At 40.8% G+C, this 26,468-nt stretch overlaps 1 protein-coding gene across 3 annotated transcripts in view; it reads right to left on the bottom strand.

The window, feature by feature from the left end:
* Positions 1 to 26,468, bottom strand: part of MAST4 (microtubule associated serine/threonine kinase family member 4) — a gene marked incomplete at its 5' end in the record, with an annotated part of 455,430 nt that overhangs the window by 94,189 nt on the left and 334,773 nt on the right. For all 3 annotated transcript variants that reach the window (XM_084627959.1, XM_084627961.1, XM_084627960.1), the window contains one exon: positions 4,672 to 4,760. In XM_084627959.1, coding sequence (XP_084484085.1) covers positions 4,672 to 4,760 — 89 coding nt within the window. The remainder of the gene's footprint in view (positions 1 to 4,671; positions 4,761 to 26,468) is intronic.

Here is a 26,468-nt window from a genome sequence, read left to right as displayed (position 1 = left end):
ACAAACACAAAAAACAAAACAATACAAAACAAAAACAACAATAACCCTGAATTTCCTGACCTGGAGGAGATTCTAATTGCACACTTTGCCAATTTGGTTGTTCAGTAGAGGAGCTGGCTATGCTGGAGGCATTTAGCTGGAAAAGAGCTTTTAGTGACAATAGCACTAGATGCTGCCCAGGGTGGTGCAACAAACCCTTGCCTCCTATAACTCTGAATTTGTCTGTGGTTCCTGCAGAAATCAAAGGATCTATTGTCAAAGGTGTCATGGATCCCAAGGCCAGCCCCAGAAGGCTATAAGGGAGACTGAATAACCCAAGATCGTTAGTAAAAGGCTGAATGACAAGCTTTCAACCCTACCAATGAGATTACATCCATTCATATTAGTTTTCTGTTTTCACAAGAAAGAGAACTAGAAACATCTTTTAAACAACAAAAATGGAGACGTCCTTTATATGTGCAGGTGCCCCACACAGACATGCCTGTCGGGTGGAGGGGGCTGCAAGCCTTGTGGGCTCCAAAGTCTGACTTACTACCTATATCAGTTATCTCTGCACAGCTGCCCCGGTATCTTCACAGAACACAACAAATTGGTGCATATGCAAGAGAAGTTCTATATCTGATGCGCACTTCAGTTTGCTCTCTTCCATGGGCAGCTTGTGAACCTCTGCGTGCGGGAGGCTGGCCCCCATCCCCTCCCTTTCCACCCGAGACCCCGCCCCTTCCTGGAACCCAGAACCTCCCGAACCGCGGCCAGCAGCCCCCGCCTCGCAGCTCCCCCCAGCCCTGGGGCACCAGGAGGGAGAACGCACAGCGTCGCTTCAGCCTCCCCAGCCGCAGGAAGGCAGGCGGTATGGCCCAGCCCCTGCAGCCTAGCAGTGCCACCAAAGTGAGGCTCTGGGGGCGGAGTGTGGGCGAGGCCATGCCTGGCTGTTTGGGGAGGCTCAGCCTCCCCTACCGGCCACCCATGCTCTCTTTGTTTCCTTTAATCCCAACCACACCCACTTAAGCCTCCTCTCTGACTCAAGTTTAGAACTACTTAATGTTATGACAAGACACTACTGCAGTACCCGGGCTGCTCCCGGTTCCCATTACTTATCAATAAATCTGGCTAATCTTTGGCTGTTGCCACGCATTCAACAATCTCTAGTGACCTGCAATGCAGCTGCTTCATCAAGCAGCTTGTTGCTTCTTCACTCACTTCTCTTGGTCTCTCTACTTCGTATTCCTGGGGGAATTTCAAATTCTGTATATTTTTTTTTGTCAAAAACGACACAATATAATCATGCCCGTTTCAATTATTTTGGTAATTTATTTCAAAATATGTGTCAGCATGTATGTTTGTAAGAATACAGACACCAAAAAGATTCCCCCAGGAGTACAGAGTTAAAGAAACCCCTATGACAACCCTGTTCCTATTTCTCCGTTATGCTTTTGTTGGGTGCCTCAGTCTGGGTGTGTCAGATGTGCCAGCTCTGCACATCTCGGGGGGAAAAACTCTGGCCCTCTGGTCTTTTAGTCAATTCCTGTTTTTCGCCCTGCCCCCATAGGGTTACCATATTTCAAGTTCCAAAATAAAGGACATTTCTGGGGAGGGGAAGGGAGAGCTGGAGGGGTGGGGGTTCAATTGGGGGGTATAAGAGGGGTGTGTGTGTGTACTTGCAGGGGGTATTAGAAGGTGCTGGAGGGAGTATTTGGGGGGCATTGGAGGTGGCTGCGCAGCCCCCCCCTCAGCTCAGACACCAGCACCCCCTCCGCCCAGAGCTCAGCCATGGGCCCAGGCATCTGCATCCCCTCCATCCAGAGCTCAGTCGCAGGGCACCCCCCTGGCCCAGACAATCGCACCCTCCCAGCCCAGCCACAGGCAACACTCCATGCAGCTTTGTTACTGTCTTGACAGGCAGAGACAACCTGTACCTGCTGATAGTGAGGGAGGCAAAATTTAAAGATTTGTTCGCCACCATAACAGTTCAAGTCACGTCCCCCTGGCAGATACTCCCCCTTACCCTCAGTCTCCCCTCCCGGAAAGCAGTGGCCCCTCCCTGAAACTCCCAGCCGTTGCTCCTGTCTCTCCTAAAGGGTGCAGCTCACAGGCTCCAGCAGCTGCTGCACAGGGAGGGGCCCAGCGGCACCATGTGACTGACCAAATCCAGGAACCGCAGCCCACCCTTGTGGGCACGCTGCGAGCTACGGAGAAGGGCTCTGCCGGGTCCAGTGGCCCCAGCAGCGGCCAGCAGCTCTGCAGCACCAATTCTGTGGGAAAAAAATGAAATTCTGTGCAGAACATTAATTCTTCGCAAATTCTGAAGGTGCAGTGGTGCAGAATTTCCCCAGGGATAACTTTGGTATGACAACTAGGCTGCTAATTAAAACAATTCTCCATGTTTCTCCCAAGAACCCCAGATTTTCCCATCCCACTAGCATATACACGAAGGGCTGGTAGCTAGAGTTGCCAACCCTCCAGGATTGTCCTCGAGTCTCCAGGAACCAAAGATTAATCTTTAATTAAAGATTATGTCATGGGATGAAATCCTCCAGATACATGTCCAACCAAAATTGGCAACCATACTGGTAGCTGTCTCCTCTACAACAGACATCCAACAGTGGTCCCAGAGTAAAAGGTGGAAAAAGTAAAATAACAAAGGGGCTCTGCAGTAGTAACAAATAATTCTCAAGAGCTTCTGCAACCTTCCCTGCTTCTTTCAGCTGCATCATGGAAAAATGACCTTCCAAACAATCATGAACTATGGAACAATACAGTAAAGATACAGCCTCATCTTCAAATAGTTTTAGAAGGTGTTTATTTAGTACAGGAGGGCAGATTTTAAAAACCCCACACACATCAGGAGCAATTCTGATAAGCCATGAATCTGATAAGCCATAAACCTAGTGTACTGAGGACTTTTCTATACTGAGAATTTGTCTCGATTCCAGCCATCAGCGGCCAGCTACTGGTGTAGCTGCACCAGTGTTAACTTCTAGTGTTGACAAGCAAAACCAGGATTTACACTGGTGCAGCTTATCTCTGTCTGAAAGGAGTGCAAACCACAGCTTTCCTGGTCTACAACAGATGCTTGAACTGTGGTGATTACATCAGTGGCTGGAATTATGGCAAATCCTTAATACAAACAAGGCCCAAAACTACACAACTGCAAAAACAGTCAGCAAACACATTAAGTGTGGGGTGGAATATATTAGAACATGAGCGATTCCAGTGGATCACTGGGAACTATTAACAATTATTGTAACAAACAGTCATGATAAGCTCTTGCATATATTGTGTAATGAAGGGGATGCCAAGTGGTTTCAAACCCCACATTTTACCTACCTTAATAATAATTAATACTAGCACTTATACTACTGTTTTTCATCTTAAAAGCTTCTCAGCCATATGACATCAATATAATTGTTCCCATTTTATAGATTGAAGAACTGAACAAGAGAGGTTAAGTGACTTGCCAAAAGCCATACACAGTCATTATCAGCCATGAATAAACATCAGAAGTTCGTGACTTCCAGGCTTTTGCTCAGGCCAGTAGACCATTCCTGTTGCTCTTTAAAATGATTGCAGCTTGGTATGAAACGTGTCAGATTCTAAGCACTGATCTATTTGTTTAAAAAAAAAAATGCACCCACTCTATTGCTGAGTTTGAAGCCTCACCAGTCCCTGCCTTCATGAACTGAAACAAAAACTCAAGCTCTCTTTGCAGGCTCTGCAATGGCATTATTCATCAATATTTATTCCTATAGCTGCATTGGGCTCTTGCCCACAATTGTGAGGATAGGCATATTTCTCACCTAACATTGCTGGTCAGCTGCATAAGACAGCCTGCTAATGTCTTACTGACTGAACCTACCATCCCCTTTTAAAAATGCAGATGAAACCCATCTTTCTCCTGTCTCCTTTAACTTGTAAGCTGTCAACCAGCTCCCCACAGCCACACTTTAACAACCTTTGACAGCCTGCCTGCCTATGGCTAATGCCAATTCCCACACTCACACCTTCTTATTGTAGCACTCCCAGGGATTTAATTGTGACACAACTGTACACACAATGCAACACAAAATAAATCTTTGTTGTACTGTATTCTGCTGTACAGACAAGATTCCTATACAAAACATATAATAAATAATAATAAAGCTGCTCTTATTTGCAGATTCATCCATAGATCTCAACGTACTTTTCAAACAAGGCGTCATGATCACCAATTTACAGACAGGAAAACCGAGGTACAGAAAGTTGAAGTGACCCTGCCCAATGTCAAACATAAGGTCAGCAACAGAACTGGGAACAGAACTCAAAATATCCTGATTTGCTATCAAATGTCCCATCCACTGACGACATTGCCTCTACCATACGTTGAAACGTATTGTATGTTCATTTCACACTGCACTGAGGTTGGAGATTGGGGAAAATCTCCATCTGTCAACATGTAATAAGGCAAAAATAATATTATCCACAGAAGCTATTTCCAGGGTGCCTATCACCATAGTTTAGTAGTTCCAAATGGTAATTAGGGCTCTCATCATGATTATGCACAAGCTTTAGTTATTACAAACAATGGAGAGAAAAGTTACACTGCAGGAGTGTAGTGGACTAGAAGATGTGTTTCTCTTAAAGAATTAAAGGCTTTAATACATATCATGGCACAGATAAAGGTAGGTGGTTTACCTGCATGAGCTGAAAGAGGTGAATGAGGCCGAGGCAGAGCTGGAGATTGGCCATTGCCTATTAAGCTCTTTCGGTTACTTGTCCGACAACTGTAGGGGGGAAAAAAAAGGTAACTTAAAACCAAAAAATGGTACACCCTCTAAACAAGCATGCTTAGTTATTATTTATAAAGACCAATCCCCCATTCAAATCAAAACCATACATTTCAACAGGAGTTTTGAGTGTGCAAGAAATCTAGATCAGGCACTTACTGGATAATGGCAAGAAGTGTCACTTCCCATATAACTGCATAAGATAATACATTACTGATAACTATCCAGCTTGAAATACATTTTCCACCATTCAGTTAGCACAAAGACCTATGCACCAATTCACAGTACTTTAGTCAATGTTCTGTGTCACTAGCGTAGCCTAGGATCAAGTTACAGCTTGTTTCCTAGATGTAATATCTTGTGACATACTGCCTTTTATTATACACACAATATGCATAAATACATCAAAACAAATCTGGGTTCAGAATGGTCAGGCAATGATTAAAGATATTTGTGTTTACATTAACTTTCTCACTCCAAATCACATGGAATGAAGAGCAATGATTAGTCAATCTTATGATGATACACTAATTAAAAATCTAATTATTGGGATAAATTTTACATCTGTGCCTTTCATTAATAGAACAGACGATGCCAACAAAGATAAATGCATTCACTCACAGAGTTTTCATCTCAAGTACTGCACATTCAGTTTCCCCCCATCATATATTATAATGAGAGATAAATATTAAATTCATACATCTATTAAAGTAAGGGAGAAGATGGGACCTTTTCCTTTAACTGCATCTTAGTATTTGTAAAAATTTACTTTTTACTAGCTTGAAACCATAATCAAACATGGGCACTACTTAACTTTATAGGTATAAGCAGCTCCATGAAACAAATGGGACTACTCGTGCATAAACTTAAGCTGGTGTGTAAGTGTTTGCAAGAGTGAGTGAGGGGTCATAAATTTTACTTGCAAAGTCTTTAAAGGGACACTGAGATCAATTCAGGCCAAAAATTTAGCCTAACATGATCAGAAATATTTCCAGTATTATAATAAGTTCCAATAAAAGTAGTTTTTTAATTAAATATTTCCCTGCATTGTTTCCTACTTAAACATTACATCATTGTTCTTTGTATGACTACCAGAAAAGGAAATTGACTAGTTTCCTCATTATACAAGCAGAATAAAATATTAAAAAGGTGAGCAAACAGCATAAATGGTTAACAGTAAATCAGATTTGTTTAAAATCTAAGGCATTACTGACAACATAGTCAATGTTTTAAAAACATTGCTTTTAACTGCACAGCATGTGTTGAATTACTGTAACTTAGTTCTCATTAACAGTATGCAATGGGGCAGCAGAAGTGCCCATCAAAAAGGCCATTTGGTTTCTGCTGACCATATAAGAACAAAGTAAGACCGTCACACTCACCTGGTTGGAAACAGAGAAAATATCAGACTGATTTTAATGTATTACACATTTGTTTGAAAAATTCTAAATTTAAATGCACAGGGAAATTAAAAACTGCATATGTGGTCTTTTTGAGATGGTGGAACATCTGCAAAAATGCATCCTGCTAAATATTTTGTCATCCCCAATTTAAAAATGAGGTACAAATCTCCGAACTCCCACCTATTACCTGGATGTCAGTGAAAATTTTAATATGGTTTTTGTGGTATATTTTTGACTTGTAAAGATTGGTGGTTTAGGTTCGGTCATATGGTATTTCTTCTCTGATTAAACCAATCATATATACTCAATAGGATAGGAGCCCATTGGACTTATTCTGTAAGATTGTGGGAGAGAAAAAATAACATCCAACTTCCAAAGGTGCCAAATGGTGGTAGGAGAGCACCAGAACTCTCTTCCCAGTCCTCAAAGATTACATCACTTGGCTGGGGTGGGAGGAGACATTAAAAAACAAAAGTATACTTCGATATTACCATATAATAACTCTACAGAATTTGTCAAGGGTACTTAATGCTTAAGATAGGTGTTTTTTTATGTAGTCAATATTTATTTTATTTAAAATTGTCCATATAAAATACTCCATATTTCTACAGAACACAAATCCAAAATTATCTTGCCATATTCCATCCCTAAATTTTATATAGCTGTGGTATCCTGTGGCAAACCCCAGCTTATCTTCTGCTGCTTCTTTTTAATATATTATTAACAGTTCATTTATTAATCTTCCATCCTGAAACTGTGTAGAAGGCACATTTTCCGCAAACTTCAGCTGCACATTAGAAACAGTGAGAAGGGATCCTGATTTGGAAGCAGATTTTGAGGACCATCCATTGCTGACACTGCTGTACACTTTTTGGCATTTGTACTGAAGCCCTTTTCTCTGATGAGGCACTAACATGCTGGAGGGTTTCTGAGGTGTGTCAATATTACTGTTTCCTATACACCACTAACCTGCTTCCCATATTCTGTACAGTTAGTATAAAATTATTATGTAAAGTATCCCAAACCTCTCACGTTGCCCTTCCATCATCATGTACATCTAAAACATCCTCTCTCTGTGTCACAGAGTATGCTTCTAAATACTTAAATGTTTATCTCAAAGATAACAAATTTGGCAAGCACGAAATGTGGCATGAAAGTGGCTTTTTTTGCACTTGAATGATTTAATTTAAAAATACCACACACTGCTTCAGTATTTCAGAGGTATGAAATTAACAGAAATCTCACTAAAAAATACCCTTACTTTCATCAACTTTAGCTCTAATTATGTCCAAGTACAGGACTCCGTGATTCATTTATTTAACTGGAACTATATAAGTGGCATTGCTGAAGTTAATTAGTTTAATAAATAGTGTTGCTAAAAATTCAGATCTAAGCAAATGAGGGCTGTATTCAGTATTCCAGTATATTCTCCAGACAAAAAGTTAGTGACACCTTTTCCACACACAAAGGTAAGGATCATTACCAAAACATTTCATTCAAATGGCCCCCAACCCCAGCTCTTTCTAATGGTTCCCCACTTTACTTTTTTAAAGATAATACTGGAAACTAGGGTGGCATTATTGTCACTGGGCAAAATGTATGCAATAAATAAAGCCTTATTTTCAAGATATATTCTTAGATGTCATTGTGGCTTTAAGCAGAAATTTATTAATTACCATGCTGATTTAAATGTTCTTTTAAAGAGAACAAAGAGAGGATGACATCTCCTTGCATTAGCTGTCTTGATAATAAGGTTAGATGTGAATCACTGCATGAAAGGGAAACTTCTACTTAGACCAGGGGTGGGCAAACTTTTTGGGCCGAGGGCCACATCGGGGTGCAAAACTGTATGGAGAGCTGGGTAGAGAAGGCTGTGCCTCCCCAAACAGCCTGACCCCTGCCCTCTATTCGTCCCCTCCCACTTCCCTCTCCCTGACTGCGCCCCTCAGAACCCCCCATCCATCAAACCCCCCCTGCTCCTTGTCCCCTGACGGCCCCTCCCGGGACCCCTGCCCTAACCATTGCCCCCCCAGGGACTCCACCCCCATCAAACCCCTCCCACTCCCCTGACTGCCTCCCCCCAGAACCTTTGCCCTATCCAACTGCCCCCTGTTCCCCATCCCATGACCGCCCCAAACCTCCGCCCCATCCAACCGCTCCCTGACTGTCCCCCGGGACTCCCTGCCCCTTATCCAACCCCCTGATCCCCTTACCATGCGGCTCAGAGCGGCATGTCCGGCTGCCGCACCGGCCGGCTGGAGCCAGACACGCTGCCGTGCCGTGCTGCCCTGCATGAGTGAGCAGCCCCGCCGCCCAGAGTGCTGCCCGCGCAGCAGCTTAGCTGCGGGGGAGAGGGAACAGCGGGGGAGGGGCCGGGGGCTAGCCTCCCCAGTCAGGAGCTCAGGGGCTGGGCAGGACGGGCCCGCGGGCCGTAGTTTGCCCACCTCTGACTTAGACTGTGACCATAACTTAATTTTTTATTCTGTTTCACAAAGACTTTGAATTAAGTCATCCATCCTACACCAGTGCAACCCTAAGAAGTGTGACTCTTCCTCCCCGCTAAGGCCTGCATTAAGGAGGACCTCTGTGGGTAGAAAATGTACAGGGAATCATGCAAAGTGATCAGGGCTGTTAGAACAAAAAAAAGTTGAGAACTCATGGTAGAGGAAGCAAAGGGTTGCCAACTATCCCAGCAATTTTGCTGCATTTGGCCCTGCAACACCAACTTTCAGTATGCAAAAAAACCCCAAAACATCCCAGAGATAGTTCAGGTGGACAAAATAATTTATCCATTTATTTAATCTTCCAAGCTCCATGTGGGCATCAAGCCAGCCTTTCATCGTATTGCCTTTCATAACAGTTATTTTCCCCCCAACCGAATCTGACAGGATAAACCTTAGCTGATCAGAGGCAGTACTGACAGGAGAAAGACTTGTCTTGAGCAGAACAAAGTCAGAACAGTATTGGAACAGTCTACAGAAATGGTAACTTTGGGTAGCACAGACCTTGGTAAGCCACATAGAGAACTGTGCCCACAACACAATTATATAGGACCCAGATTTTATATCCTAATAAGGATGCCTATCACAAAGAAGAGACCTGCCAGTGGTGAATAAGCCAGACAACAGGTGTGACTCATGATTTCGAGACTACCCAAGGAAAAAAATCTTACAGGGAAACTACTGTATGTCTTAAATATTCCTCATTTAAATTAATATTAATTAATTAATAATATTTAAAGACCTGGGGCAACACAGAAGAATGCCAAATATACAAGCTTAACATTTTCTGTCAGTCTCCCTCTCCTCTTTCCCAGGCACTCCCTCTTTGGACTGTTCTTCACCCACTGGTATGAAGCCAACGGTATGAAGCATGTACATAAAAAGTTATGAACCCTACATGTCTGGAAAGGGAGTAATTACAGAATCTGATAAAAACACCTTATAATCATCTCCTACCCACAGTCTTGTTGTAATTTTATGTTACATCACGTCATCGACATCCTGGATCACTGTTACTGCTTCCTACCTATCTGATTCCAAATCAGAATTACCTACTTGGTTTTCAAATTCGTCGTCGACTGGCTTCACCTTACTGCCCTGTTCTCATATCCACCTCCTCCCCTGCCCACTCACTCTCCTCTTCCTATCCTGTCTTCCTGTTTCTCTTCTCTCAACTTTACAGGGTTGGGGAATTGCTTGTTCATTTCTGCTATTCCCTATCAGGAACAATGACCTCCCTTCCCCTCCCTCTGAGTCACTTCTTAAAACCAAGTTTTCAACTTTAGCATAGGATTGACTCTCCCAGTGAAAGGGTTTTGTGATATAATGGATGAAGGATGCTACATAAAAACAATTTGTATTGAATCACATAAAATTAATCTCATAACACGAGTGCAGTGTAACTAACAACTTATAGGATTCAGTTAAATGAAACCTAACCCTATTGCTGCTGAAACAGCTGCCACTCTTGGTAGACCAGACAAAATCCATTTGGGCAGTTTGTTAGAACAGGGCCAATGAAGCAGATGACAAAACTGCTAATGTGACTATTGAAGGAGAGCGGCAGAGAGAAGTCGCCATCCACAAGTGCTTGAAATACAAGGGTGGAAGAAAAAGTTGGGGCAGAAGCAGAGGGCTCAAGGAGAGGTAGATAACACAGAACAGACAACTTTCTAAAAATTATAATCCCATAATTCACAACTGTCAGTTTGTTATTTTCTATCATATCTGTGTTAACACAATATTGTTTTACTTCCAAGGCGCTCTAACATATATACAGCTTAAACTGGTGGGGTCTGAACGACTTTTAAAGTAGAAAATATGTTCAAGAAAACAGGAGTGGTTAAAATGCTGATGAACACCATGACTGATCAGTGCAAGAATCTGAAAGGCAAACATGGTACCGACCTAAATAGTTTAGGTGAAAATAGAAATTTCTTCTTTCTTTATTTTCGGTAATAAACCTTGTAATTTAATCACCACATCTCTATTACAGTATTCAGAATATCTTATCACAATTATACAAAAATACATTTTATAACAAATATTATATGCATCTTTAAATGAAGTATGTCCTGTTACATGCAAAGAAGAATCTATGACTTCTTTATAACTACGAAAAATATTTTCATCCCTAAACATTTGATGATTTTGATCTGCTATATCCAAATCAATGTTTTACAAGTAGTATTTAGCATTTGTGAAAGTTGCCAAGTTTGCAGCTCTGGAAATTGAAATTCTCTACTTATCCACAGAACAGAGACAACATGAGACTGCAGTGAAAGCCATCTTGACCCTTGGCTTCTTAGTAAAAGACTTTCAATAAGGGTACCAGCTCTGATGTTGACAGAACTGGACTGAAACCATTAACTCATTGCATATACCGATGAAACCACCATGACACCAAAAGGGTATTTATTCTTTACAAATCAAGGCTGTTTAAACAAACACTAAAAAAAGACAGCATTTCAGAGCTGAAATATTAAATGCAAGTTTCCTGATAAGGTAATGAAGAGAATGGCTAATGAATGACACTGAGAGGTGTGCTATCATGGAAGAATCTTCTTCCGCACAAGCATACCAGCGCTAATACATGAGTAATTACTGGCAATAAAGGTTAATTGCTAAAAAAAACTGTAGGGAGCAAAGGAGGTATTGACAGACTACCACTTGCCATGCTTTCCACAGGAAAATTGGCATCTGTTTTAATCATTTATAATGATTTCATTTCAACATGCTAAATTATTCATAATTTACACTTATAATGAAGATGGATATGGACTATAAACTCCTCTCAAACCACCTTTAGCAGTGTGTGCTGACAACAGCACTGTTCTGCAACATAACCCTTAATTTCTGTGTCAGTGTAACATATTGGTTTAGTTGAAGGTAAAGATTAAAGGGGGATCCTGTATATTTAATGACCTATTGCAAACAAAATCTTATATTTGCTAATACAAATCTGGAGAGACTAGCCTATTGTGGCAGCCAGAATGCAAAGGCTGGCTATGTAGACACAAGACAGACTACTAATGTAAGAGCAGCTCTGGGGAAAGAAAAGGCAGTTACAATTTCTGTAACGTTAAAAATGTATAGCTGACAAGCACCTCAGGAGAAGCAAACTGTCTCTAGTCAGACATGGGAGGTTGCCCATTTTGTTTACACTGGAAAAGTTCAATTTAAGTTATATTTAACTTGTTATGAAATGTGCTAGCCTATGACTCCACAGTTATTTATTGTCTTTATGAACACAGACACTAGAAAGTCAACTATGCACAGTGGAGAGGCTTAAAGAGCAAAGTTTATCTAGTATTTTAACAGAAGATAAGAGCGGGTAAGAAGTGAGCAAATTCTCTACACTACACCGATAGCAACATTTTACAAATAAAATTAAAATAAGGCATGCATTGATTTTTCTTATTCCTTTATGAAAAAGTAGTTCTTCTGTATTACTTTAGGACCCCTAAGAACCCTTGTTGTAATCCTATGGGAAGTTGTCTCTGCCCTCAGATAACCTAAAAGCCAGCTGCAGTGAGGGAAGGATGGGCATTGCCTACTGATGAGGCAGAGCAGTAGTCCCGCATGGTGCGCTTCTCCCCACCAAGAGGAGATAAAAGAAGGCATCCTTTGAAGACACAAGGGGTGATGTTTGACTGCATCATTAAATGGAGTTTTGCATTGCCTTGGGGGGAGAAGGAACATCTAAAGGGATTCTGATGGTGCCAGGGCTGGGCAGTTTTACTGGGGAAACCAGACCAGCAGGGGTGTTCCACTGGGAATTCCTGCAGGATCTGGGTTGGACCAGAACCCACAGATTTCATTCAGCCCCATTTATTTTCACATCACTTCACTTATTTTCATTAAGGCTAAGAGGCTTTAGGCTCAGAGGCTTAAAAAAATTGAGTAAGGCTGCCACCCTTTAAAAGTTTTGGGAAATACTTTCTCTATTTCCACTTAAAAGGTTCAATTAGCTATACTGACCATGAACAGTCTAAAAAGTACAATGGGACTTGTTTTCTCAGAGATCCATTCTGTTAGCATTTTAGAGCTGTTATTCAGCTGTTCAACATCTTTCCAACTGCATATCATGGCATATACCAGGTAGTGCAGTACTACTTTCTTTTATTAATTGAACTGGTCACATGTAACATTTAGTAGCTTAAGGATATTAAGAGAGACAAACCTTAATAAACTAGCATAGTACTTGGGAAATAAGATTGAAAGAATGAAATGAAATAACAAAAAAGATTCTATACTTATTAAATCACCGTAACATAAAGGTTGTCATAGAAAGGGTAAAGAGAATAAGGATTTGAACACAATTTTGGTTTCAGGCTCAACTGTGGAACAATGGCCATGGTTTCATACAGGTATAAAGGTTAATTTATATTTTACTTATTTTATTTTACTTTTGAACTAATCTTATACACAGTCAAGCTAAAATCCAGCCACACACCCCACTCACTGTAAGTAAATAACTCACAGCAATCTCTAATGAGCTAAAGGAAATCTTTTTTTGAATTTGACTAACTGTTATAATGCAAGCATCCAGGGCTTATTTTTTAGGTCAGTTCATTTAAAAGAGGCTGACTTTCCTCTAAAAGAAGGACTTATGTCAAAATGTAAGGATTAAAATAAAGGGCAGAGCTGCCAATAGTCCCTGTTTGTCAGAGTCTGACCTAGATTTTTGCAAAATGATCAGAGATATTTTTATGCTTGGCCATTGTTGCAGGGAACGTGGGCAGTTGGGGATGGCTACCGTCCTGTTGCAGAGAGATGCCTCTCTAGCTGCTGATGTAGTTGTGATCAACTCTTTCCTCTCCGGCCCCTGACAGCTGCTTACTAACTGCCAACCTGTGGCTCCAGCCCAGCACACTAGCCGGCTAGGTCTCACCTTCTCTTAGGAGCAGCTCAATGTAGCTCCTCCCACTGAAATCAAAAATATGTAATGCAGGTGGCTGGGCTGGTAACCTGCATTCCTGGCATGTGAACAGGAGACCAGACACAGGAAGGAAAAAACAGCTAAGAGAAAATGGGGAGCGGGGGAGAAGAGTCAGGAGTCTCTCTACTCCCTGGCTTATCTGAAAAGTTGTCTAAGAGTTCCACCCCATTGCCCATTCTCTTCCTCAGAAGACACACGTGTATTTTGGTGGAATTCAACTTCTCTCTTTTTCCCCTTCTTTCTAAAAATAAAATGAGACACAAGGTGGATAAGGTAATATCTTTTATTGGACCAACTTCTGTTGGTGAGAGTGTGAAGCTTTCAAGCTTACACAGAGCTCTTCTTCAGGGCTGGGAAAATAACCTACAAGAAAAACTGTAGCTTGAAATGCAAGAGAACGCACACGTTATGATGCTCTGGAAGGGTCATCTGTGAAGCTTTAACCCAGGAAGTTCAGTGCCAGAGCACAAATTTTCTCTGACTTGAGCTAGAACAGAAATTCCATTAGCAGGTAGCAAGATTAGGTTATCCTTCAGCAGACACAATACACCTCTCCCCCGATAGAACATGACCCGATATAACACGAATTCAGATATAACGCAGTAAAGCAGCACTCCGGGGAGCTGGGCTGCGCGCTCCGGTGGGTCAAACTAAGTTCGATATAATGTGGTTTCACCTATAATGCGGTAAGATTTTTTGGCTCCCAAGGACAGCATTGTATCGGGGTAGAGGTGTACTGTGAGGGAAATGGATGCATACAAAGGCTTCCAGGGGTCAAAGGCCTTTCAAGTCTCTATGTCACTGGCTTATTTGATAAAGTATTTCTTGAATAATAATATTAAAAAAAAAAACACATAGGGAACTCTGAAAGGAACTTACAGCTGTGCCTAACATACAACTTTTGTGATATCTATAATTTTATTGTTAATTGTAACTAACCACAAATTATTTTTCTTTCACATACAGCAGAGAACTCAACAAAAGAAAGAAAACCAGGTTATAGCAATATTTTAATAGACCTACATCTTTCCTAAGTGACTATGAGGGCAGCCTCACCCACTCTGCTCCATATTATCTCTACAGAAATTGATTCTGAGTTTAATTCTTTACAGAGATAAAAAAATAATTAGGGAATGTCACATTTAGCTAAATAGTCTATTTTAATTCCGTAGTCGGACAATATTCATAAAATAGCTCCTTACATGATAAAAATCTGTAATACATGTAAAATGGGTAGGCAGTGGAGAGCAGACAAAATTTACATTGTTCTGGGCCACACACCAGTCAATTTCACAATTCTAGTTCATTATCCAGAGAATGTAATATTCACAACCTCACACTGTACAATTGACTGAATACACTCCAATGTACACATTTAACCTACTATAAGGCTCTTTTATACCTTATTTCTCCTCTTCAAAGTAACACACAAAGTTATGAGCTGAGTGAGTAGCATGCTTACTACTGTAACTGCACTATTACTTTCAGATAACGTAATTTCACAGTACACAAACATTTTGCTTTTAATATTAAGGTAAAAATTGTGTCACCAGTAGAGAAAAATTTGAGACATGGAAAATGTAATAAGACTACTATCAAATCTACAAAAGTCCTACAGTCAAAGTAATTCCTAGGTTCATCCTATCCTCTAAGTATGTATATGTTATTCTATTTAAAACTATTTTAGGACATATATAAAAGGAAAAATAGCCCACTAACAAAAAAGTGAGCCACCCAGTGATATGCTGATAACATTTTAACAAGTGTCTTCCTTAAATATTTGCTGCCTAGGTCAGTCATATATCATACATTACCTGTTAAGACTGAAAGTTCAGAAGTTTGGAAATATTAATCAAATGACCTAGTGTCCTAAACTGCATATTTTGTGAGTATGCATAAATGATTGTAAATGCCCAGAATTTAGATCTATCAAGGCTGCAGCCAGGAATGAGTTTTAATACACATGAATCACTATGCTCCTGGATACCTCTGACATCTCCCTGGGTGGGCGTCCAGGTGACTCTGGAGAATTCTTGAGACTCTGCCTCTAGGTCACTAGCCCTTGATGCTGGCTGCTGTTTGCCCTGGGATAGGAGGTGAATCTGGCCACTCCACTTCCTGATATCAGCTGTGGCTGCTATTCCCTGGCTGGTGCAAAGCTCTAATTACTCCTGCTCCTTGGTCCCTGACTGGGGTTGAGGGGAGCAGGGGAAGAGTGGGGTGTTCTTGGGGCCCTGGTTCTTCCTGTTGCTCCTTGGTTACTGCTTGTAGGCCCGTGAGCCTAGGGAGAGCTGGACAGAGCCTCCCCAGTGCTGCTCTAGCCATAGATCCAAGCCTCTGGCTACAGTTAGATTTGATGGAGGGGAAGTATACTCTTCTAGGCTATGTCTATACATCTAGAGCTCTCCTAGTTGGATCTCTATGGCTAGCATTCCCGAGAAGCAACCCTAAAGTTGAGTACCCTGCCTCAGGTATTCCCAATCACTGAGACTGGAACCAAGAGCATCTCCTGAGCTCTCCACATCAGGAGCTTTAAGCTCCCAGGCAGGCACAGATCCGAAAGCGGCTAAGAGTGGGAGCCTCCCAGCCCCGTCAAGAGATTTGCTAGATCAAATACATATCATGGGTACAATGCTATCCACCGTGCCCCTCACTTCATCACTCCTTCTACCTCCTGCCCTCTGAACCACCTCCTCTCACCCAGCTCTGCTTCCCCATTCCCAGCACACTGCTGTGGCTCCCCCACCAGGCAGCTGTTCCTACGAGCAGCAACTGTGGTGGGGTTGTTCTTAAGTCACTGGTTGTAGAGTGGTGGATCAGGTGAGTAGCAGGTTCCTCCTGGAGGTGCAGTGGGGGAACAGGATTGCTTTGTTTCTTGAGGTGGACAGGTGTCCCCTGACCCTTGAGGATCAATCCCTAGCTGGGTGGGGGGTGGGTAGTGGGAGTGGTCTCCCATGGCTGGACGAGTGTGTGAAGGCCTGTGCACAGGGTTAAAAATCTTAAATTTCTGAAGTCATCATGTCTGTATGCCCTAGGACCATCCTCAGGATTTTGGCACTTTAGTGGGAGGATATTTTAGGTGAGCCCCAAAATTAACTGGTCCATTTTACATGCAAACGCCTGAATGGGGAAGGGAGGGGGAATCTTTTAGTCTCCCCAGCCTCCTGCTGCAGAAAGGAAGCTGCACAGTACTTCCTTTCAGTCTTCAGATTGTCGGTTGCACTGATTTATGTTTCATGTCTACCCTCACATGGAAAAGGTCTAGAGACTTACTAAAGAGGGCCAGCAGCCTTCTTTACGAGGCCCAAGGCTAGTTCTGTTAACAAGAGGGACCCATTGGCTCCTTCCAGCTCAGTAATGAACCCACCTTAGCAAAAAAAAATCACTAAAACAAGAAGGTCAGAGAAACATTCCCCCCTAATTATCACCACAAACTTATTTTTAATGGTTTCCCTTGGTGTTTCTTCTATTAGTTTGTTTCTCACCTTGCAGGAATGAGATTGGCCAAAGCAGGTCAAATTCTAAAATTAATGGCCAGGAAAAGTGGGAGCTGAAATGGAAAGATTGTATATGGTTGTACATTCAATCCACGCAATTTTCTGAACAGTTTTCATGTCTAAACTAATTTATACTTACCCTGCCTTATTCTTAGGCAAACAAACATTAGCAATACTTTCCCTCAAAAGAATAATGGGCCTGTCTGGGCTGATTTTCTCCTCCCTTATAACCCTCCCTGAGTATCCATTGATTTGGGCAGCTCTCTCCCACTCCATAATCTTCACTCAGATTCCCTTGTCAGTTTCTGCTCCTTCGAAGACTGCACTGGCCTTATGTGGTTTTGCCAGCTCACACCTTTGCCAGTTGTTCCTCCGTTCACACTAATTCTGGCAGCTCTCTGCTCCCTCAACAGTCTTTAGACTTAACCCTCTTACAATACACAGTTGGCACGTCACATGGGGCACAATACTAAACTAATCTATACAAACTCACAATAGCATTATACACAGGCAACATTTATACCTCCCAATGTGTTCATGATAATAAGATTGTACCATAAATTAAAATATTTTCATGCTCAAAACTTCAGCAAATATTACCCTGATGAGAATCACTTAATATCCAATGGGTGAAGTCACCCATGCCTCATGCACTACCCCTTAATAACACATCTAACAGGAAGAAAAATCACATACCAAAGCCAAACTGACTGGAAGCACAAGTACTAGGATTTCACTGCTTGTACTGGCATGAAAAGAACACTAAACAAACTAGATGAAATAAGGCTGTAAGGCCTTCCACAGGAGTATTTTTCTTGTTACAAAAAATTGGTCTATTCTCTGAAGTGCTGAAAAGTAAATACCTGACTAAAGTACTTTTTAAACAATCACTATAAAATGAATTTCCTTTTGAGAAAAATCAAAAACCGATCTATAAGAGGTTGAAAAGAAAACTAAGTGCTTTTCAATGAGTCACTTTTGTGATTCTTTTCTAGTTTATATTTACCATTAGTTTAATCAGAATATGGTAGCTCTCCATTGTACATAATTACTAGAGCATTAGTGATGAATATTTCCATTGCAGAACTATGAGACTACTACCTCCCCAAAGTCATGCATCTTCTGACATGGGTAGAATTAACCTTAATTATTTCACACCAAAAAAAGCCAGGATCACAGCACATATGTAAATGAGCACAGCCAAGAAGCCACCCTTCAATTCATGTTATCTTTCAACCAGATTGGGTTTACATGAGAGACACAAGAAAAGTGAGTGTAGGAAGATTAAAATTATGTGGAATTAATTTTAAAAACATTTTATAAACACCTGACTCCATAATTCAGCATCTGTGATGCAAACATTTCATAACAGCAGGAGCCACTTTCACATAAGATAGAGGCAAATTTCAGTTTAAAAAGGAGGAAAGTTTGAAAAAAATAACTCACCATTAATACAGGTCTGTAAACAAACGCTTCATTTTCTTTGTAATTTTGTGACAAGGTCCACTGGAAAACTACACAATGGTTTATAATGCCCCTTTCCAACTACATTAGTAAGGAGGATTGTCGCCTTGACTTAAGAGCTTTGTACATCATTTTTCACCTAGGAAATCTGGGGAGGGTGTCACTTCCCTAGGTTTTTAAATGTCCTATTGTTCAGTCTGGAGACACTTAGCAGCTCTCTGGAAGAGCAGACACCCACCTAGTGCTTGGCATACACCACAGTGAGTACATTTCTAGAAAATCATAATCCTCCCTATAAGGTGCACAATTAAGCACAGTGAAGAATGAGCTATTTCCTGTTTCTCTCAGATACCAATTAAGGCAATCCAGGGTCCTAGGCAGAACGCTGCATAAGCTCCTTCATCACCCCACCTTCTTGTGGTGGTGCTCAGAAGAGTGATGCACATAAGGACTGTCTGCTGGGGGGCTTGCCACTGCTTCTCTTAGAGCAGCAGGCTAAGCCCTCTTACCTCTCCGGATTTGCACTCCCTGATCTCAGTTGGGTTGGGAGCAATTCCAAAAGAGAGCAGAGTCAGCCTTCATCTGAAATTTTTGGGCGAGTGGGAAAACTTGCCAACATCAACCTGATAGCCTACCAATGAGCCTGCGTGCACACACATAGCTGGAACCTTATAAGCATGTGCTTATTATACTTATGATTTAACCCAGCCCTGGCTTTCTAGAAGTATGATGAGAAAGTCTTGGACAAAAAAAGTGAATAGAAATCTGAAAAGCAGTAGTCCTCTGAAGGAAATTTACTCTCCAAGTACAGAAGGGAAGATCCTGAGCAGATAGCTAATTCACCCCACTATGAATTGGGAGGAGAATGGGAAGTAAACCACAGAACAATAGGGGAGAGCTGAAATATCCCTTGTATGAAGCAAAGTTCCTTGCAGAGGTCTGTAATATAGCAAAATCAGGGGAATATGCTTTTTCCATGTCATACAGACATTACTTGTAGTCGTTAGCTTTTACAGTAGCCTAAAATTTGCAAGAAGCAAATAATTCTGTAATTTTAAACTAAGTAGTAAAATAGTCATTACTGGAAATCAGTAATAGTGAAGCCAATGTGATTCTCTTCTTTAAAAGGCTGATTAAAACAATATGGCAAAGGGGATACTATTTGATTTTGTTATTGAATGTTTTCCATATGAATCAGAATTGGTATTGCATATCCAAACCATGCCCCCAGTCTATCCCCATAAGTTTATGACTTATATTGATAATACTTTGCACTTAATATGCTGTACTGTCTTCCATTTGGATACAAGGATTAGATACTGCTTGTGGCTAGGGTTTAAGCAAACAGTTGGCTTGTAAGAATTAAATTCAATAAGAAGGAAATATGCCTTATCTCTATTTATTGAGGCCAAAATGTTAGAACCATTGGGCTTCTGAAAACTAGCTCCTCCTTTATTTAAAGAGCCTAAATATGGATTTAGGAATATAGCTTTCAGAATTGCGGCTGCTTTACTATAGACATCGGTGTGACACCCACCATTGTACTGTTTGGGTGCACATATAACTGACCACAATTCAAACCTGAAGTTTACAAAAAAATAAATCGCTTTATTGTCAACAATATTTTCCTTTACTGGCAATGTAAACTGAGAAGAAAAATTATTACAAATCATTCATATTTAAGAGTCTAGGATCATTTATATTCCTTTGTTTTCCCAGGAAGGATAAATGCTAATTCATTCACCACACCAGTCAGTTGTTGGCCTCTGCTGAGATTGCCACTAAGTGTGCCTATTAGTACAAGGAGTGTGTGTGTGTGTGTGTGTGTATAAAAATAAAAAAAAAATGAAACTCATTACCAGTCCCTATCTAGTCCCCATACTACATTTGTGTCCTTCCGTCCATTAAATCTTCCTTGTGCAAAAAACTCCCTTACAATAATCAACCCTAACAAACTCTTTTCTTTTCTCACCTGCCATCGATCCAACAATGTGTACAGTCACTCCTTTCCCCGGATAGGATAACATATTGGCTATGTCATTTCCACGAATATTACATTAATGTCAGTTTTTGAATAAAGGATTGATTCACAGCCAGTTTGAGAGAAAATATTCATAGATTCTAAAGCCAGAAGGGACCATTGTGATCATCTAGACTGACCTCCTGTATAGCCTAGGCCACAGAACTTCCCCAAAATAAAATCTGGAGCATATTTTTTTAAAAAAAAAATCCAATCGTGATTTGAAAATTGTCATTGATGGAGAATCCATCATGACCCTTGATAAAATCATTCCAATAGTTAATTATTCTCACTGTTAAAAATTTACACCCTATTTCCAATCTGAACTTGAGTTATCCCAGTTGCACTCTAAATTGGGTTTAACCACGTAATTCACTGTATTTACAAGATTACAGTAAACCAAATTACTTTATTGATCTCCGTAAAAGGAACAAATGCATAACTTCATTGAACATGTGCTTGTCTACATAGAAAAAGTTGAACTGTTTTAACTAGACTGGTATAGAAGAAACACAATCCCCTAGTATGGATGGAGTTATACCAGTATAAAGGTGCTTTTTTACTGGCACAGCTACTAGTACTGTACTAGGCAAATTAGCAATATTTTGGTTTGTTGGCAATTCCAAAGAATCAAAAAAAAGTTTTGTTTCAGGTCTAACCAAAATTTTCCAAAATTTGGTGAATCAAAAAGTCATTTTTTTTCTTTTTGTTTTAACTCAACACAAAGTTTCTTGTTTCCAGCTGGGTCTCCCATATTACAAGGGAATACTCTAGCCACTGGACAATGGGATATTCTGGTTTGGGGTGCTCTCAATCTCTCCAACTTCGTAAAAAATAAAGAAACAGTCACTGAAACAGGGATTTGCACTTGGATCTCCAATATCCTGGGTGAGTGCCCTAATGACAAGGCTACAGACTCATTCTCACTCTTTTTGCCTGACCCAAATGACTTTATAAATGACAATGAACATTCATTAGGCAAGGGAAAGCATGTGAAAATGATTCTATAGCCTACTCAGTAGGGCGCTCATCTAGGATGGGAGAGATTCAGGATTAAATGTTTTCTCTGTATCAGGCAGAGTGGGGAATTGAACCTGGGTCTCCCACATCCCAGGAGAGAACGCTGGGCTAAAAGTTATAAGGGAAGGCATCCTCTCCAAACTACCTTCTCATATCCAGTGTTTAGTGAATCAGTCTTCCTTCGCTTTTGTCAAAATGTGTGAAATCACAACAACAAAAAATTGAATCTGGTCAAAATTAAATGTTTTGTTTCAACATTCCCATAGCATTTTATTTTTGGTTTAGTCAAAACTATTCAGCTGACTTTACACAAATTCCTGAATAGTTTCGGATCAACTTGAGCCATATTTTTCAGCAAATAAACTATTTACCAAAGAAATTTCAATAGCTACTCCCATGTGGGAAAGGGAAAAAGCTAGACCAGTATAAGGCAACTTTGTACTGCATCCACACTTGGTGATATATCAGTATAACTATTTAAGTTAAAAAAAACCACAAAAAACAAAACAAAAAAGCCCAAACAAACATAAAACCCAAAACATAGAAAAACTGTGTGTAGACTAGGTCTAAGACTGAATTAGATGAAGCTTTCCATTTCCATACTGAAGTACATCTACTTAAGGAAGGCAATATATTATACATGCAGAAGACACGGCTTTGGTGCAAAGTCATTGTGAGGAAATTGGAAAGGTCTGAATAATCTCCAATGAAGCAATTCAACATCTACAGGCAGTCAGCAGTGAGTACAACACAAGGCTTTAGGCTTCACAGAGGAGTCTCTTTTCAGTTATGCTTAATCACCAAGTACCACACAGCAAGAAAAACCAGGGCATTTTAAGTACACTGCAGCAGGTCTGGCACTAAACAGGTATGTGTATTAACGATGCTGTGGTGTAGTAAAAATGGGTTTTACTGGAGTGAGTTTGGGATGGCTGCACTTCTCACTAATAAGTTATGTAGTTCATTCCAAACAAGTATTAATACATTATTTATACCACACCACTACATGCACCGCATTTGTCACTTGCCTTTTTAAAGCATAGAAAAACTATTTTAGAAACTTTTGAATTAAAATTTTATGGCACTGTTTTTCTTCTCTCTTCACATGGAAAGTAAGCCAACTGGGGAGCTTTCTGAGGTTAATGTCTGATATTCTCTGTATCTTCCGGGACTTGAAGAAGGTACTGTGTAATTGACTGAAATTCTCCCGTCCAATGGTATAAAACTCCCAAATGTAGCCTTTCAGGCAGGGTCATGAGACAATCAGAGTCTCAGATTTTAAATCTGTCAGTGGTACCAAAGTAAAAATTGACCATCCTGTGCTTCTTACTAGTGTAATATTGGAGAGAATTAAGGGCGTGTTTTTTTTGTTTGATTTTTTGTTTTGGGGAGGAAGAGATGGAAGAGAAAAATGCTCCTCTGGCAGGCTTTTTCATTCTAAATAGGGGAAGTCTGAAGCTGTTCAGAGGCCTGGAGTGTCTGAAATAGTCCAAGTGGAGACAAATTAATGGGCAGCACACAGGTGAAGTAGCCAAAGGTGCCTGATAAAAACAATTTATCACATGGATATCACCAGCACACATATTGTGTTTTTCAGCACTACTTGTAATCCTCCCCCTCCACCCACGCTTAGAACCAAAGACTGCTAAGCCTCAAATTTAAAATCCACGAGTGCAGTGCAGTATCTCTCACATCCCTTCCCACGTTCTATCAACACTTTCATTCACTCTTTCCCTATCTTATCCTTTGCCTTTGACTAACCTCTGACTCAATTCCCTCTCCCCAGCTGGCAGAACCACCAGAAGCATCCATTGTAAAGGAAGACCTTGAGTCCATTCCTCAATCTTCCCCAGCAAGCTGTTGGGTTGCAATCTGTCCAGGTTTTCCCAGAGTCATTCCTCTTGATAGGTGTCCCAGAAAATCTGTAAGGGTGCTCAGTACACACAGTCAGCTGTCCAGTTTTATGGATTCAGGATCATCCCGGAGTCATGATTTTTTGTATCTCAGGAGGAGGCAACCCTACTGGCAGCACTAGGACCATTCAGGGAAATGGGGAGTTCTCAAATCCCTTCCTTTTGTCACAGCACTGAAAGCAGTCAAGAGAAAGTGAAGTTCCAGAACCCAGATTCTCCCATGCACAGTAGCCATCTATCTATCCATGCACAGTGCTTGTCAGTAGAGGTGCAACTGCATAGTTTACCAGGATCCCTGGTGTTTAACCATCTACACAGACACTCTCATGGTGGTGAAATCCATGTAATAAATTGCAGTGCCAAGTGCTAAATTGCATTTATCATGAAGGGATAATGATCACAATGGACAAGATTACTATCTTGTCAGATCTCAAACTCAGCAGGGCTGAGCCTAGATAATATTTTTTCCATATATACACACTCACGAATGTGTACAGAGGGCTTGATTCACTCTGCTAGCACAACTCAAGTTGTGGGCCCTCTGCAAATCCACCTGGAGCAGGAGCACAGTCACACCGTGTGCCTGAAAACCCTCCTCTACTGAAGCCCTTTGAGGCATACTTAGAATGCAAGACTCACCTTGGAAAGGGACAAGGCCACACCTGCCAAGTGCAGAGACAGTCTAAGTGCCTCTCCCAGGCAGCCTAAACCAGCAGAGCTCATACAGAACCCTGGCCAGAATATAAAGCTGCCTTCCTCCCCAGTGGTGAATTGCCTCTCTGAAATACATGCCTCTACAGGCACAGGATGATGCAAATTGCCCCCCATTGTGCCTGCAGGGATGAATATGTACTACTAAATCCTTTTTGCATATACTCTGTCTTTACTCACAAGATGAAGCCTAGATAATGCTCTTACAGACACCAGAAATTTCTAGAACTTTTACTTCTCAAAATACTCACAACCCTTAAAGCGTTAACAGCTTTATATTTTCTCATGAACATCCAGAGCACAAAAACAGAAAGGTAAGATGTTACCTCATAACATTAATATATAAAAGTATAATCTAAAAGCTATACAACAGTGATCATGTAACCCACAACATTCAGAATTAGACAAATGCCATCTTGAACTCATCCTGCTGTGCAACAAAGTTGTGAGGTAAAATTTAGCATATACATGTTCTCTGTCTATAGCACATCTGAACCAGGATAGCTGTATGTACTTTACTTTTAAAGTAATACCTTAATTGCCTGGGAAGAGAAGAAGTAGGTCATGACTGAACAATAATCCATGATTCACCAGATATGTAAGGAGAGAAAAAACTCCCAAGAAATGCAAATGCCTTAAGAAAAAGTATCTGAAGGAAACAATCTCTATGAAGATTGTTTTAACTCACTCACGTTGACAGGGAATAAAAAATATCTGAAAGGTCCAATTCATCCATTGGACATTGTCTTTAAGAGTAAATAAAAATATGTTTCAACATTGGTGAGGCCTCATCTGGAGTACTGTGTCCAGTTTTGGGCCCCACACTTCAAGAAGGATGTGGATAAATTGGAGAGAGTCCAGCGAAGGGCAACAAAAATGATTAGGGGACTGGAACACATGAGTTATGAGGAGAGGCTGAGGGAGCTGGGATTGTTTAGCCTGCAGAAGAGAAGAATGAGGGGGGATTTGATAGCTGCTTTCAACTACCTGAAAGGGGGTTCCAAAGAGGATGTCTCTAGACTGTTCTCAATGGTAGCAGATGACAGAACGAGGAGTAATGGTCTCAAGTTGCAGTGGGGGAGGTTTAGATTGGATATTAGAAAAAACTTTTTCACTAAGAGGGTGGTGAAACACTGGAATGCGTTACCTAGGGAGGTGGTAGAATCTCCTTCCTTAGAGGTTTTTAAGGTCAGGCTTGACAAAGCCCTGGCTGGGATGATTTAACTGGGAATTGGTCCTGCTTTGAGCAGGGGGTTGGACTAGATGACCTTCTGGGGTCCCTTCCAACCCTGATATTCTATGATTCTATGTAAAAGGCCCAATAAAGAAGGGAAAGCAGATGCAGAGGTCAAAGAATAAGTGTGCTGAGATAGTTGGAGGTATACAACTAGCAATATAATGGTTTGTACACACAGATTGACCTGTTGTCCACATAAAATATATCCATGATCTCCCATAGTAAAAGGCTTATTACCCACAGTATGATCACCGATCCAACAGATGCACAGCTACCAGTATGCTGGCAACAACAAAAAGAACTTTGGTTGCTACAGAAACATTGGCCCAGAGAAATAAATTACGCCCCATTGCATGTGTCTGCTTTCAAACTTGGCTGTTTAAACAAAGGCTGTTCAAGGATAGCAGGACTAGAAGCAAATTAAAGAGATGGGATCACAGCGACCATGTTTCCAATTCTTGCAATTTTATCACGAATTTCAGAATATTTGGTTCTCTTCTTAAAAGCCCTAGCTCTTGGAGTGATATGATGGCATGAGAATCTCAGCTTTCATTTACCAATAAATAAATAAATAAATTAAGCCCTGACTGTAGAAAAAAAACTTGAAAACATGAACTCTACAGGCTCAAAACAAGAACACAAATAAAATGAACTCAATTTTATTATTTTTTTTTAAAGCTCATGGTTCTTTGGGATCTGATTCATTAATTTTGAATGCTGAGAGGTCCAATTTTGGGGAAAGAAGCTGTGTTACAGTGGTACTGTAAGGCCCAGTAGACACACAAATGGGAAAGAGAACAGAGAGAATAGGACATGCAATTTATGTTTAGGATCATCAAAAACAGAGTGATAAAGAGTTGGGAGCTGACAGGAGATAGGGAATTTCAGCTAGTTCTGAATAGTATTTAACTGTTTAAAAACCTACGCAAGAGTTCAATTTGTGACTTAAAAGGGAATGCTACACCCAATGGAAACTATAAGGGTAAATTTACCTAGG

The sequence above is a fragment of the Lepidochelys olivacea genome (genome assembly GCF_965140295.1).
Source record: "Lepidochelys olivacea isolate rLepOli2 genome assembly, chromosome: 5".
NCBI classification, from domain to species: domain Eukaryota; kingdom Metazoa; phylum Chordata; order Testudines; family Cheloniidae; genus Lepidochelys; species Lepidochelys olivacea.
This window is presented reverse-complemented; position numbering and strand designations above follow the sequence as displayed.